The 13,422-nt window shown below is 40.9% G+C and overlaps 1 protein-coding gene across 3 annotated transcripts in view; it reads left to right on the forward strand.

The window, feature by feature from the left end:
• Positions 1 to 13,066, forward strand: part of TMEM45A (transmembrane protein 45A) — a 60,660-nt gene extending 47,594 nt beyond the window's left edge. For all 3 annotated transcript variants that reach the window (XM_077480206.1, XM_077480208.1, XM_077480207.1), the window contains exons 5-6: positions 1,911 to 2,056; positions 5,183 to 13,066. In XM_077480206.1, coding sequence (XP_077336332.1) covers positions 1,911 to 2,056; positions 5,183 to 5,276 — 240 coding nt within the window. In that variant the 3' untranslated portion in view covers positions 5,277 to 13,066. The remainder of the gene's footprint in view (positions 1 to 1,910; positions 2,057 to 5,182) is intronic.
• Positions 13,067 to 13,422: the final 356 nt, after the last annotated feature.

A 13,422-nucleotide genomic window follows, 5' to 3' on the forward strand; every position in this document is an offset into this window, starting at 1 on the left:
GGGAAAAAACCCTGGGAATCCATCTCCCCTTCTCCGAGGAGCCTACACTGGCTAACCGTAAAGAATCAAATCGCATTCAAGACCCTCTGCCTCACCCACAAATGCGTGCATAAAGACGCTCCTCCAATACCTATTCGAGAAAATAAACCACTACACTCCCAACCGCAGTCTTCGATCCTCTAACCAAAACCTCCTCCTCGTTCCCAAGTCTCGGTACAAATCAAAGGGGAACGGAGATTCGCTGTCCAAGGACCACGGCTATGGAACGCTCTACCAACCAACATCCACTTGGAAGAAAACCACCAGGTCTTCAGGAAAAAACTCAAGACCTTCCTCTTCTAGAAGCTGGACAACAAAGCTCCGCACAGCTCCTTGAGGCGATTCAGTTCGCATTGTGCGCTATACAAATTATTCATTCATTCATTCATAATGGGCACAGGCTCTGCATATAATGAGCACAGAGCCTGTATATGATGGGCACAGGCTGCATATGATGGGCACAGAGGCTGCAATTGATGGCACAGTGGCTGCATATTTTTGCCACTGATACCCATATATTACCTTTTAAAATATAGCAGTGACATCATCATAGCTTGTGCAAAGAGCAGAGAGGGACCCAGAAGGTCTACCCACTACTGTCTGCCTGCAGAAAATTACAGGAGGTGGCAGAGACTCAACTAGTTACTTTGCACAAGGAGAGAGGGCAGCAGTGACCGGTCTTTATTATAGGAAGCTCCTGCACAGAGGCCGTATACAGGAGTTGTTAAATGCTGTGCCGTCTATACACCAATCTGTGAGAAATCTGCAATGTATACCAAGATTCCAGTAAGAATACATGGCTCCGGTATTTAGATATTATTTGTTTAGCCTGGAGTTTTTACTTGAGCAATGGTTTTTGCATTTAAAATACCAGTAAATGACATGGATATGTCCCATGGGCACCATGTTGGCCCTACTTTACAACCTGTACCGTAGATGTGAACAATGAGACCATATGATAAATGTCAAACTGCAGTGCACTCTTCTGTGCATACTATAGGTGACAAGTAGGAAAGGTACATTTATCCATACTGTACCATATATATCTCCAGAACTGGTGTTAAAAACAGATATAAAAAGCTAAAAGTATTATATGCGCCTTCCAACTGGTAATGTACAGGTGCAATAGTAGTGCAATCTGCTGTACAGCGCTGTATTGTACGGTTCATATAAGCATAGAATTGCATCTGCAATGCCTGTGTGTTATGCTTTTTTAAATATATGAGCCGAAAATGAGCAAATACAATTTCTTTTGTAACTGCATATTAATCCATATGACCTGGCATCTGGGTAATAACACCTAGGTGTTTGCTTATACACTTGCCTATTTATTATTTATAGAGTTATTTATATAGCACCAACAATTTACGCATCACTTTACAGACTGAACTTTCACATCATTCCCTAACCTTCCTGGAGTTTACAATCTAAGATCCCTATCTCACATGCAAACATACACATAATGGATCCAAATTAGACAGGAGCTAATAAACGTATAAAATTCTTTGACAAACTCCATACAAGTAGTGTCGTGATTGGGGTTTGAACTCCAGACGGGGGTGCTAACCACTAAGACACTGTACTGCCCTTAGTTCATGGCCAGGTCACCCCAGTACCCAGAAAAGCCAGGTCTCTCTATTCTGGTCGCATGAACTGTCTCTATTCAATGCGGTCTGTGCATTCCTTCTCCCCAACCTTCCTATTGGCCAAAATGTGTTATTTGCTGCTTTGTGGGCAAATAGGGTGAGCTGGTTATGGGAGATCTGCTCACTGTTTTCATGCAAGTGATTCCGATTATAGGGTAACTAGTTTGTTTTAAACAAAAAAAATATTTTATGTTACTAATCAGCATTGGTTATTATGTGTTCCAGATTGGATTTGTGCTGTTCCCTCCTGGTGGTGGCCCTGAGTGGAATCAGAACGATCACAACAATATAATGTTTATTACAATGTGCTACTGCTGGCATTTTGCCTTTGCTCTTCTGATCGTGGGGGTGAATTATGGAGTAGTTATGTGGTAAGCAGTATTCCTTTATATTGTTTTAATGGGAGACTTTAACCGTTATTAATCATCAATAGTCTGGAAACTTCCTTGAGTGTTAGTTCACACCAGACGCAGTTCCGTGCGCTTTTTTTCTTCCCTAAAAATGCATGCACAGGGTTTTCCATGTATTCCAATGGCTCTAGTTCACACCAGTGCAGTCAGTTTTTGGTGCAGAAAAAGAAAAGTAGAGCGCGCTGCATTTTTTCTGCAGAGAACTGTACTGGAACCTAGTAAATTGTATCAAAAACACACTGGAACTGCGTGTGGTATGAACTGTAAACAAAAACTGATCCTCAATGTATCCGGAGTGTATTTTTGTGGTGTGAACTGACCCTAAAAAGGCATGCACAGTGTTTTCCATGTATCCCAAAGGCTCTAGTTCACACCAGTGCAGAAACTAACTGGAAACTGACTAGAACTGAAAGCATTGGTGTGAACTAGAGCCACTGGAATACATGGAAAACACTGTGCATGCATTTAGTGCAGAAAAACAGAGCATGGAACTGCATCTGGTGTAAACTGGCCCTGAATGTAATGGATAATAAAACGTCTTTATAAGGCTAAATTCACACCGATGCAGTTATAGTTCTTTTTACATTTTGCAGATTTGCACTACAGTCCACTTAATATGGTTTCCTATGGAACACGTTCTGTTGTGCAAATCTGCAAAAAGCACTAAAAATGCATAGGTGTGAATCGAGTCTAATACCTAAGTACTCTGTAGGTTCTCTGTATAATACCTACATTACACTGTCGGTATAAGTAAGAACTGCTTTGTGCAAAGTCCATAATTACACCATTTTGCCTTATGCCGTGTACACGGTCAGAATCATTTCATCGGATATTCCGATCGTGTGTTGGCTTCAGCTGACTTTTTCTTTCCGACGGACCTAGAACATGTTTTAAATCTTTCCGACTGAATCAATTCCTATCGGGAAAGCCGTTCGTCTGTATGCTGTTCCGACGGACCAAAAACAACGCAAGGGCAGCTATCGGCTACTGGCTATTGAACTTCCTTTTTCTAGTCCCGCCGTATGTGTTGTACGTCACCGCGTTCTAAACAATCAGACTTTGGTGTGATCGTTTGTAGGCAAGTCCATTTCAGTGGAACTCCGTCGGAAAAAAAGTCAGAGTTTATTCTGACGGAAAAAACGGTCCTGTGTATGCGCCATTACAGTGTGCCATTTGTTAGAAGGGCATACATATACTTGAAATTAGCTAGTAGAGCTCCTCTCAATACATTGATTCAACATAAGCTCTCTTTCTCATTTGTTCCAAAGCTAATTAAAAGCCTTAACTATGATCAATAAAAGCATACACATTCTGTAGTGCAATTAGTAAACATATATTTTACAAATCTATATTGGTTTCAGTGTATGTGCTGGTTCAGTGAACATGGTACAGCATGTATGTGTGTGTCCCCATTTTGCTCGGCTCCTTAGGGCTGGTGTATAATGCAAAGAGTCAGTTCAGCCACAAACAGCTGTGTGTGTGTGTGTGTGTGTGTGTGTGTGGTGTATATTAGGATATAATGAAGGCTACAGAAGGTGGAAGAGTTTGGTGTATATTATGGTATAATGGAGGGTATAGAAGGCGGTGGGTTTGGTGTATGTTGGGGTGTAATGGAGGATACAGAAGGTGGAAAAGTGTGGTGTTAGAATATAATGGAGGGTACAGAAGGTGGATGAGTCTGATGTCTGTTAGGGTATTATGGAGGATAATGAAGGTGGAAGAGTTTGGAGTCTATTAGAATATAATGCAAGTCACAGAAGGTGGAAGAGTTTGGCATATGTTAGACCTCTTTCACACAAGAGGTCCGATTGGGCCCGCCTATCCATTTTTCAGGTGGACCCAATCAGATCCTCCATTCTCCTCTGTGAGCAGTCTGATGTAAACGATGTGTCCAATTACACCCAACTACCTCTGATCTGATCCATCAAAAACAAATGGAAGGTGATACGTACTCCATCTGGCCCGATAAGATTGGACAACAGTCAGTTGTAAATGAACAGTCAGTCAGTTTACATCTGCCTGCCCATAGAACAGAGCAGGCTGTGTCCATGTCAGCTCTGCATAGGCAGTGCGGGGACACAGACCTGTCACCCGGTCGCTCTGCTCAGCACAGCCCAGCAGGAGATCAGCGGACAGATCACCTGCCCAGAAAAACTGGATCGGGTATGTGAAAGGGCCCTTGGGGTATAATGAGTGCTAGAGAAGATGGATGAGTTTGTTGTCTATTGGGATATAATAGAGGGTGCAGAAAGTGCATCTATTTGAGGTAAAGGAGAGCTTACAAAAGGTTTTGAAATACTGGGACCATTTAAAGCAGAACTCCACCCAGGAGGTAAATGTAGTTATAAATCTATAAGGCTACTTTCACAATGATGTGCTGCAGTTTACCTGCACTGCAGGAGCAGTACAGTGCATCTGCGACTTTCCTAGGCTAGCTGCCCTTTGTCATAGACTTCTATTATATCCTGCAGGTGTGGTGCACTTTCTGAAAGCGCACCAAAACTCCTGCATTCAGGAAGTGCACCAAACCCGCAGGATATATTGGAAGTCTATGGCTAAGTACAGCAAACTTGCATGAAATCTTCAGGTACACTGCACCTACGGTGTGGGTGAACCGCAGCAAATCAGTATGAAAGCAGCTATACTATTATGCCCACTGTATTACTTCACACTGACCTGAAGATCTCTTCTTTCCTGCTGTTGGAACCACTACGGAGACCATCAGCTGGGATAAGAGATGGAGTGCAGTTGGTATCACTCCGCATGGGACAGGAGCCAGCACTACAGAGGAGGCATCAGCTTATGCGGTTCTTGCTCCCTACTACAGCTCCAACTTTACAAGTAGTCCCTCTGCATAGTACTTTGTTTGATGCTCTGGAATGGCAGGTCAGCAAGCCCAGACCGCAATCTACCATCACCTGTCTGCGATCTACTGGTTGCCGACTCCAGTCTAGTGGTTGGATTGTGCATGCATGTTTGATCACCATCTGATGTCTATGGCTAATATTTTACTTCTGCTTGTATTATAAATCTCCAAAAGGGGTTTCAGTGATACCTTATAAATCCTGCTCTGTGTATTTCTTGCAGGGTGGTTAACAAAAAGCTGAAGGGTGCTCAGACAATGGAGATGGAGCTATTAAAATCCCAGCAAAGAGATCAAGACTCTGAGGATGACTTCTAGTACACCATTCTCTTTTGGGTTATGATGATTATAACATTCTGTTTCCTATCATCTGCACTGTACTGGATAATGGACCAAATTGATATTTAATAATGTAAAAAAGTAACTATAATAATGGTAACATTTTGACTCCACACACTGTATATAATACACAGATAATGTTATCACACGTCTGGATAACATATATCTGGGGATTATAATTTTAATGGTAAAACAAGACTATCCCAGATCTTTCAGTGTACATCTTCTGCAGCGAAAAACTTTGTGATTGTTGGGTGATTAGACATCTGTCAGTGGTAATATCTGAACATTATCAATCTCATTTTTAAAGTAGAATTACTGTTTTTGGAAAAAAATTTTTTAAATCAGCTTAATTTAGGTTCCGAAATGTTCTATTAATTTTAATATCGTTCCAAAAAAAGCAAATGGCTTGGATTCTCAGGTGAGAGTCTGGCCTAAATTATCAGTTTTAGGAGACCCCTTTTTCTAATCTCTGTTGTAAATCAGTCTTTTTACTAACTTCTCTCAACATTCCTAGCTAAAATCTTAATCTCTCTGCACTGCTTTATTACCTAATGAATTACCACTTTAGTTCCAAAGGAGAAAAATTTTATTCAAGAAGAATGTCCTAAAATAGATGTCATAGGTCAGACTCCTGAGAGTCGAGCTGTGCCTATGGAATCGGGTAGTTCTGGAAGTAGCAATTTGTGGCAAAAAATACAGCATGGTATATTTGAGAATTGGTTAATTTGCAACAAACTGGTGGCTGACGTTTTAAAAGTAAATGGCTCTCTTTAAAGAGTATTCACAATGGCCCTCTTTTTAGATATAACACGGGCTTGCAACCCACACATTTTTTCATACAATGGAGCAGTGACAATACATTGACAAATTACTAGATATTACCAAAAGTATTGGGACACCTGCCTTTACACGCACATGAACTATAATGGCACCCCAGTCTTAGTCCATCACATAAACTATAATGGCGTCCCAGTCTTAGTACATAGGGTTCAATATTTCTTTGGCCCACCCTTTGCAGCTATAACAGCTTCAGCTCTTCTGGGAAGGCTGTCCACAAGGTTTAGGAGTGTGTCTGTGGGAATGTTTGACCAGTCTTCCAGAAGCGCATTTGTGAGGTCAGACACTGGTGTTGGACTAGAAGATCTGGCTCGCAGTCTCAGCTCTAATTCATCCCAAAGGTGTTCCAAAGACTGGGATGCCATTAAAGTACATGTGCGTGTAAAGGCAGATGTCACACTACTTTTGATAATATAGTGTACATCATATTCAGGACTGCATAGGCCAGGGGTAGGCAACCTCGGCCTTCCAGCTGTTTTGAAACTACAAGTCCCACGAGACGCTGCAAAACTCTAACAATCACAGGCATGACTCCTAGAGGCAGCGGTATGATGGGATTTTTAGTTTCACCACAGCTGGAGGGCTGAGGTTGCCTACTCCTGGCATAGGGGTTGATGTACCATCCAGCTTACCCATGTGAAGGATATGGAGGCAATACAGGTGAGTGGTGGAGATAGAAGTTTGCAGACAGTACATGCCCCAGTATAAAAATCTATTACCAAATGCTGTGGATAATGCAATTAAATATTAGGGCAAGCCCCCCACCTCCTGTAATCTTTTCACAAACAACTTTTTTTTTCCATCTCAGAATTAGAATTAGAATTATCCGTTTTTCAGGCGGACCTGAACGGATGCTCCAAAGAGCTCTATGGAGCGTCGGATGTCAGTGGTGACATGTCCGCTGACATCCGACCCGCTCCGATCCGAAAAAGTGTGACGGAGGAAAAAGCTATTTTTCCATCCGTCATCGGATCGGGTGACGACAGACACTGCGGCCCGTCGCCACCCGATCTCCCATAGGGGAGAGCGGCGCTGTGACAGGTCCGTCCCTGCACAGTGTGCAGAGACAGGCCTGTCATCTTCCTGCTCAGCGGAGATTGGCAGAGCGATCCCTGCTGAGCAAGCGGATATCCATGGGGCGGATCACCACTGATCCGCCCTGTGTGAAAGGACCCTTAGACTGAATACACAATATACAGTGCCTACCTAATTTGATTCTAATTGAATAGATTGTTTAGATTTGTCCTTCTATTGTATAGTTTTGGCAAGTCCTAAATGAGATTATAGATTGTATGCAATTGTATCATATATGGGCACTAGTGGAAAGAGTGGGAAAGGATTGGAAACTACATTTTTATTGCTGTTTAAGTCCCAATTGGAGTTTTCCTACACTTCTGTCCCTCTGACAGATATAGAACTGGAAATTGGGGTAAAACTCTACTGGCAAACTGGGAAGAAGAACTGAGTGGGGAAAGGATAGAACCCCTGTCAGATTTTTATTGTCATCATTGTCCCCACTCATGAGATTTCCCCCTACTTCCTGTCCAAGTGATAAGTGTCAAACGTTGACAGGGGTTTTAAATATACTGTACCTGTTGTCATCAGTGTATAACCGCTCATTGATTCTTTCAAAATGCTGAAAAAAATTTCTATTAAAAGACGTAAAGGGAAAAAAAGTTTCCCCCAATAATACTTACCTTGGTGGATGGAGCATCAGTCTGATGCTTCATCTGTCCCCCAGCGCCTCTACACTAAGAACCGAGTGATCGAACACCATCGATTGCTCGGTTTTCACAGCTCCATGAGCAGAGAGCTGTAAACTGTCAGTCACAGTTCACTGCTCTTCTCCCTCCTCACTCACTCACTGGAGCGCAGAGCTGTGGAGGGGGCGGAACGGCGCGTCTCAGGCTCTCAGTGATTTGCTGAGAGGCTGAGCAAGGTGTCAGTCCAGGCACCTGGCAGATCCAGACTCTGTGGTCGGGATGATGTGGTGCCAGGACTGACATTGGTGACATCAGCAGAGAGCGGACTTCAGTCCGTTCTCTGCTGAAAACAGATCACAGGAGTGAAAAACTAATTGCACTCCTGTGATCCATAGAAGTACAGCTAAAGGAGCTTTGGCTATACTTCTCCTTTTAGTGGATTACCAAATTTTGAATTTTTAAAGGTATTTTTCTTTTCTCATAACAATCAGCTTGTGATATAATCTATAAGATGTCAGAGAGGTATAATGTAATGAGCCATAGAGCATTGTACTGTGTGAGCAATCAATAATTGCAGAAAGTTTGGAATTGAGGTAATACTCTTGATTGGCTAACTAAAGTTATTAAAGGTGCACACCTTCAGGATACCTTAGAGCCCTTCTTCAGGCTTTATATATTTTGAAATGTAATAGAAGCCACACCTCTATTACAGTAAGTAAGTGTACTTTTTTTAAATGAATACATTCTGAAGAAGGGATATAAGGCATCTTGAACGTTTGCATCTTCAATAACTCAAGTTAACCAATTAACTTTCTGCAAGGTCCTGTGGGATAGTTTTTCTTCTTGAGAAGCTATACTATTGTATGCTGACCTCATTATAGTTAGTTGCATTACAGATAATAGCTGCAATAATACATGATGGGTGGGTGACCATGGGTGACCAGTGTTAGTACTGAAGAACCAAAGACATCCTTGTGCTAGATAATGTAATGTCTGTATAGCATAGTGGATGACAAGAGTACTCTGTGCCCTGCCAGACTACAGCACTGTCCTTCTAAACCCAATTCCTTAATTTTAAGAGAAACAGATATGTTTTTTGAACTGATTTCAACATGTTTTTTAATTGTTATATACAATATAATGCAGATATCTAAATATTTTTATTTAGACAAAATTTCCTAAAAGTTTGCCCCTTTCATACTGGCGATATTGTTAGTTTTTCACCTGATCTGAAGCTCCATGGAAGTCTATGGGCAAGTGTATGTAAACAGATGTGCATCTGTTTACATCTGCTTACCTTCAAGTCCACCCAAGTCTGGAAAAAAAATTGAAATGGTTTGTGGCTCTTTCCATTTTTTTCAGACCTAAACTAGTAGATGTATTTAAGGGTAGCCTGATATAAACAGACCAAGTCAGTTTTCATCCAGGCACCCATAGAGTCAATATGGGCCTGGAAAGCCTCAGTTTTAAAATGTGGAAAAAAATGAATGGGCAAAAGTGACATCTGGCCCATTCTGCTCCAATTCAGCAGGACATCTCACCCCCCCTGTTGAATGGACTTGATGATGCCATATGAAGGGGGTCTATAGCTTGTGGTCCGGTGGCATTTCCCTGCTCAGGGCACATTTATTAGCATAGCATGGTAGCATGGATAGGGTCTCTGCTAAAAAAAAATATATATATATTTAGAGATATATATATATATATATATATATATATATATATATATATATATATATATATATATATATATATATATATATATATATAAAATATATCAATGTTGGAAATGCATTGGAAGGCTTTATAGTGTGTACTGTCATTTACTTGTCTAATAAGACCATTTGGATGCTTGAAACAAATCAGTGTGCGGCCCATCTACTAGAGTGTAAATGGTAAGTGAAGTGAGGGAGGGCTCCTGGGCTCTGATCATCATCTATTTTATTATTCTTCTACTTTTGAAATGTGTTAACTGGATAACAACTTAAAGGCTCTTAAGTCTTTAAGTTACAAAGCAGTTTCAGGAAATGTACATCAATAAATTATATAGGAACCCTTTCATAATAGCTTCTACTGTAAATACCTTAAAGTGAAACACTTTTTATGCTGGAAAATCTAGACAAAAAAGTATATATATATTTATATATGCATTTTGAAGATGAATTCCCTTCAAATATTGGATAAACTTTATTATTATTTTTTCATGTGCCATACCTTGAGAATAAATGCTGACATTGTAATGTAACTCAGATATTTATTCAGCATTTTTGTTTATTTTGTTTATTGAATAAGCGCTACAGTGTATGGGAGCACAATGTATATTTTGTGAGATTGTATAAATGGGACATGGTATAGGTGCAATATAAATTGTTATATTGGATATGCTAATTCATTTGATAATGAATGCCTTGATATACTTTAATGTTTACAGCTTTTTTTTCAAATAGCTCAGCTCTAGTTTCCTCTAAGTATGTTTGCTGCTTTTCAGAGATGGTGATGACATATTTTTAAATATTTGTTTTAATGACATAATGTGCAATATGCTTAAAGTGGAACCATGCTTCATATTTACACCCCAAACATTAAATGCTATTTATTAAATTTCTAATATTCAAAGTAAATTCATTCCTCCATCCACATCTCCATGCTGTATTTTTTTTCGAGAAATCACTTTAAAAAACACCTCCTAACATTGCTGTTCCTGGCCATATTGAGCAAGGGTGGATAATTTATGTAGCATTTACTTCCTGGAATTCATCTGCCCTTAGCTCAGGCATGCAGACAAGAGGGTGTGCTTAGCTAAGAAAACCCCTCCTTCCCCTCCTGAAGACGCTTGTCTTGTAAATATAATCTAATTTCCTATATATTTATGAATGCTAATGGCATAAGGATTAAAAATGGTCAATGTTGACTGAGAGAGTGAAGTTCTGCTTTAACAGATGCTTGATGTGCCTTTGTTTCTGAACACACAGGAATCTGCACAGTTCTGCTGAACTATATGGCTCTTCAGATCCTGCCTCTGACACGTCTTTCTCCTGCGTGCCTTGAGGATTATTGTTAAACATCCACAGATTGTCACCCTATGTGCTTTCTCTGCTGCAAGCCAACCTTATGGTTATATTTTAACTAACCTAAGAGTCCCAAATGCCCTTGCTTGATATCTTTACCCTCTAGTGCAAACCTGCTTCTATTGAGCCAGATAGTACTCCTGTCCTCTTAAAATCTGGCATGGTTGCATGGTCTATTCTCTAGAAGCCCTAATTGCAGGCTGGCAAGTAGGTAGATTATGAAGAAAAGCTGCAAAAACCCAATGCCATGTGGCCCTCCAGCATGGAAGGGGAGGAGTGGTGTCCAGCATAGGTCATTGATCCTGCGTTGTCACCTGCTGATCTGAGATATGTCCAGATTCACAGGATTGGAACAGCAGCAGATAATACAGAGGGGTTGATTTACCAATGGCAAAATGGCTGTTCACTTTGCAGGGAAGTTTTCCTTACATGTTAATTTTTCAGGAAAATTCCCATGCAAAGCACAAATTCGCTTACAAAGTGAGACATCTATTTACATATAAATCAACCCCAGAGTGGTCAGGGGTCATTAATCTAATACTTACTTTGGGTCAGTAACTCAGAAAAGATTAGAAGCCAAGGTATTATAATGGCAGCCAAGCAACTAGTATAGTAATCCGTGGCGGCTGGTGAACCAGCCAGGGGGACGGCAAACAAATCACCCAATCCCCCCATCCCCCCTCCAGGGTGGCAAACAGTCCTAACGACCCCCCGGGTGGATGGTACTCGCGTGATTGGGCAGAGAGATCACTCCTGCGGCAATGCAGACCAGAGAGATGGCGGCGGCCATCTTCCGCATCTCCCCGTACATCCTCCCCACCCCCGGTACCGGCCAATATGATCACTTATCCTCTCGGCCAATCGCGCTCCTCCCGCTTTCTGATTGGCCAGGAGGAGAAGCAGGAAGACCATACCAAATATCAATTCACTATTCTCACACAACTGAGTGTCACACAACTGGGTGGGCCTTTTTTTAGGCCAATTATAATCATGTAAAAAAAAAAAACCCACTGGAATCCATGCGTCTGGCACCCTGCATGTAGATTAGGGGCCAGACACATTGATTAGAGGGGCGGCACCCCATATGGAGCGGACGCCACTGATAGTAATGACTGTTGTACTGTTCTATTAAGAATAACAAACTTATTCCATTCTCATGAAACTCTTTCTGCATCTATTGCTGCATGATAAGGCTTTGTCTCCTCCATTTAGATCATGTGATCCCCTAACCAAAAATGGAAGAAGGGGAAAATACTGGTGCTAACTAGAACACCCAAACATATTCCAGGAGAGACTTTCTAGTGGAGACGGGAAACATTCAAATGATTACTGTAGGCAATACAGATACTTAATGTACATGAGTGATTTCTGGTCTTGTATATGAATATCCACTGTTTTATGGCCTAAAAGCAGAATAAAGGATAGATGCTAAAAAAATATCCAACATGAACACTCTTGGCCCCTGTACACACGGTCGGAGATTTCGACAACCAAATCCGTCGGATTTTGTCCGTCGGATTTTGTCCGAAACTGTTGCATACACACGGTCGGACTAAGTTGATGAAAAATCCGATCATTCAGAACGTGATGACGTAATTTAGTTACGATGGGACTACGTTCAGGCTAGTAGCCAATAGCTTTGATGTAGGAATTTGATCTGAGCATGCGTGGCACTTGGTCCGATCAAAATTCTCTAAACATGATCGGAGTATATCCGATCGAACCAGTTGGTCGGGAAATATTTCCAACATGTTGGAAAATTGGATCCGACGGATATTCCAACAGAATCAGTCCGATGCATACCACACACAGTTGGATTATCCGACAACACGGTCCGATAGGACACATCCCGACGGATTCTCCGACCGTGTGTACAAGGGCTTGGAAGTGCTGGTTATTTTGTCAAAGTACACTAAATGTTGCTGTGCATCACACGGTCTGGGTCTTACAGAGATTGTCCAGACGTGAGCACCCACACCATTCCACACACTTTCTAAGATGCAAATTCTATTTAATACACAATTTATTTATTTTTAGATGTCCTTTTGTAAACTTTCAGTAATTTGGCTGCTTTCTGTGTGCTATGACTTGTACCTTTAATAATGTATAATGTAATATTTTTATATGATGCAGCTAATTAAATACATACATTTATTGATACATTGTGTAGTTATTTAGTGTAAATATGTTATGGTACCTACATTGCCTATGAAATATATAATATATATGTATGTGTGCATATACTGTATGTGTGTGTGTGTGTGTGTGTGTGTGTGTGTGTGTGTGTTAGAGGTCAACCGATATGGGTTTTTGTCTGGCCGATGCCAATGCCGATTTTATATAAATAAATTATAAAATTTTATTTTTTATTTTTTTGGGCCGATATGTTAGGCCGATTATTTATTTATTTATTTTTTCCCCATCTCATAAAATCGAACAGTTAGACATCTTTCCCACTGGGGCGTTTTTCAGGCCCTTTTGGGCTAAAAATAGTGCCTGTAAAGTGCCTGCAAA

This window comes from Lithobates pipiens, unplaced genomic scaffold, assembly GCF_037356315.1.
Source record: "Lithobates pipiens isolate NorthernLeopardFrog02 unplaced genomic scaffold, aLitPip1_a1.2 Scaffold_16, whole genome shotgun sequence".
Classification (NCBI taxonomy): Eukaryota; Metazoa; Chordata; class Amphibia; order Anura; family Ranidae; genus Lithobates; species Lithobates pipiens.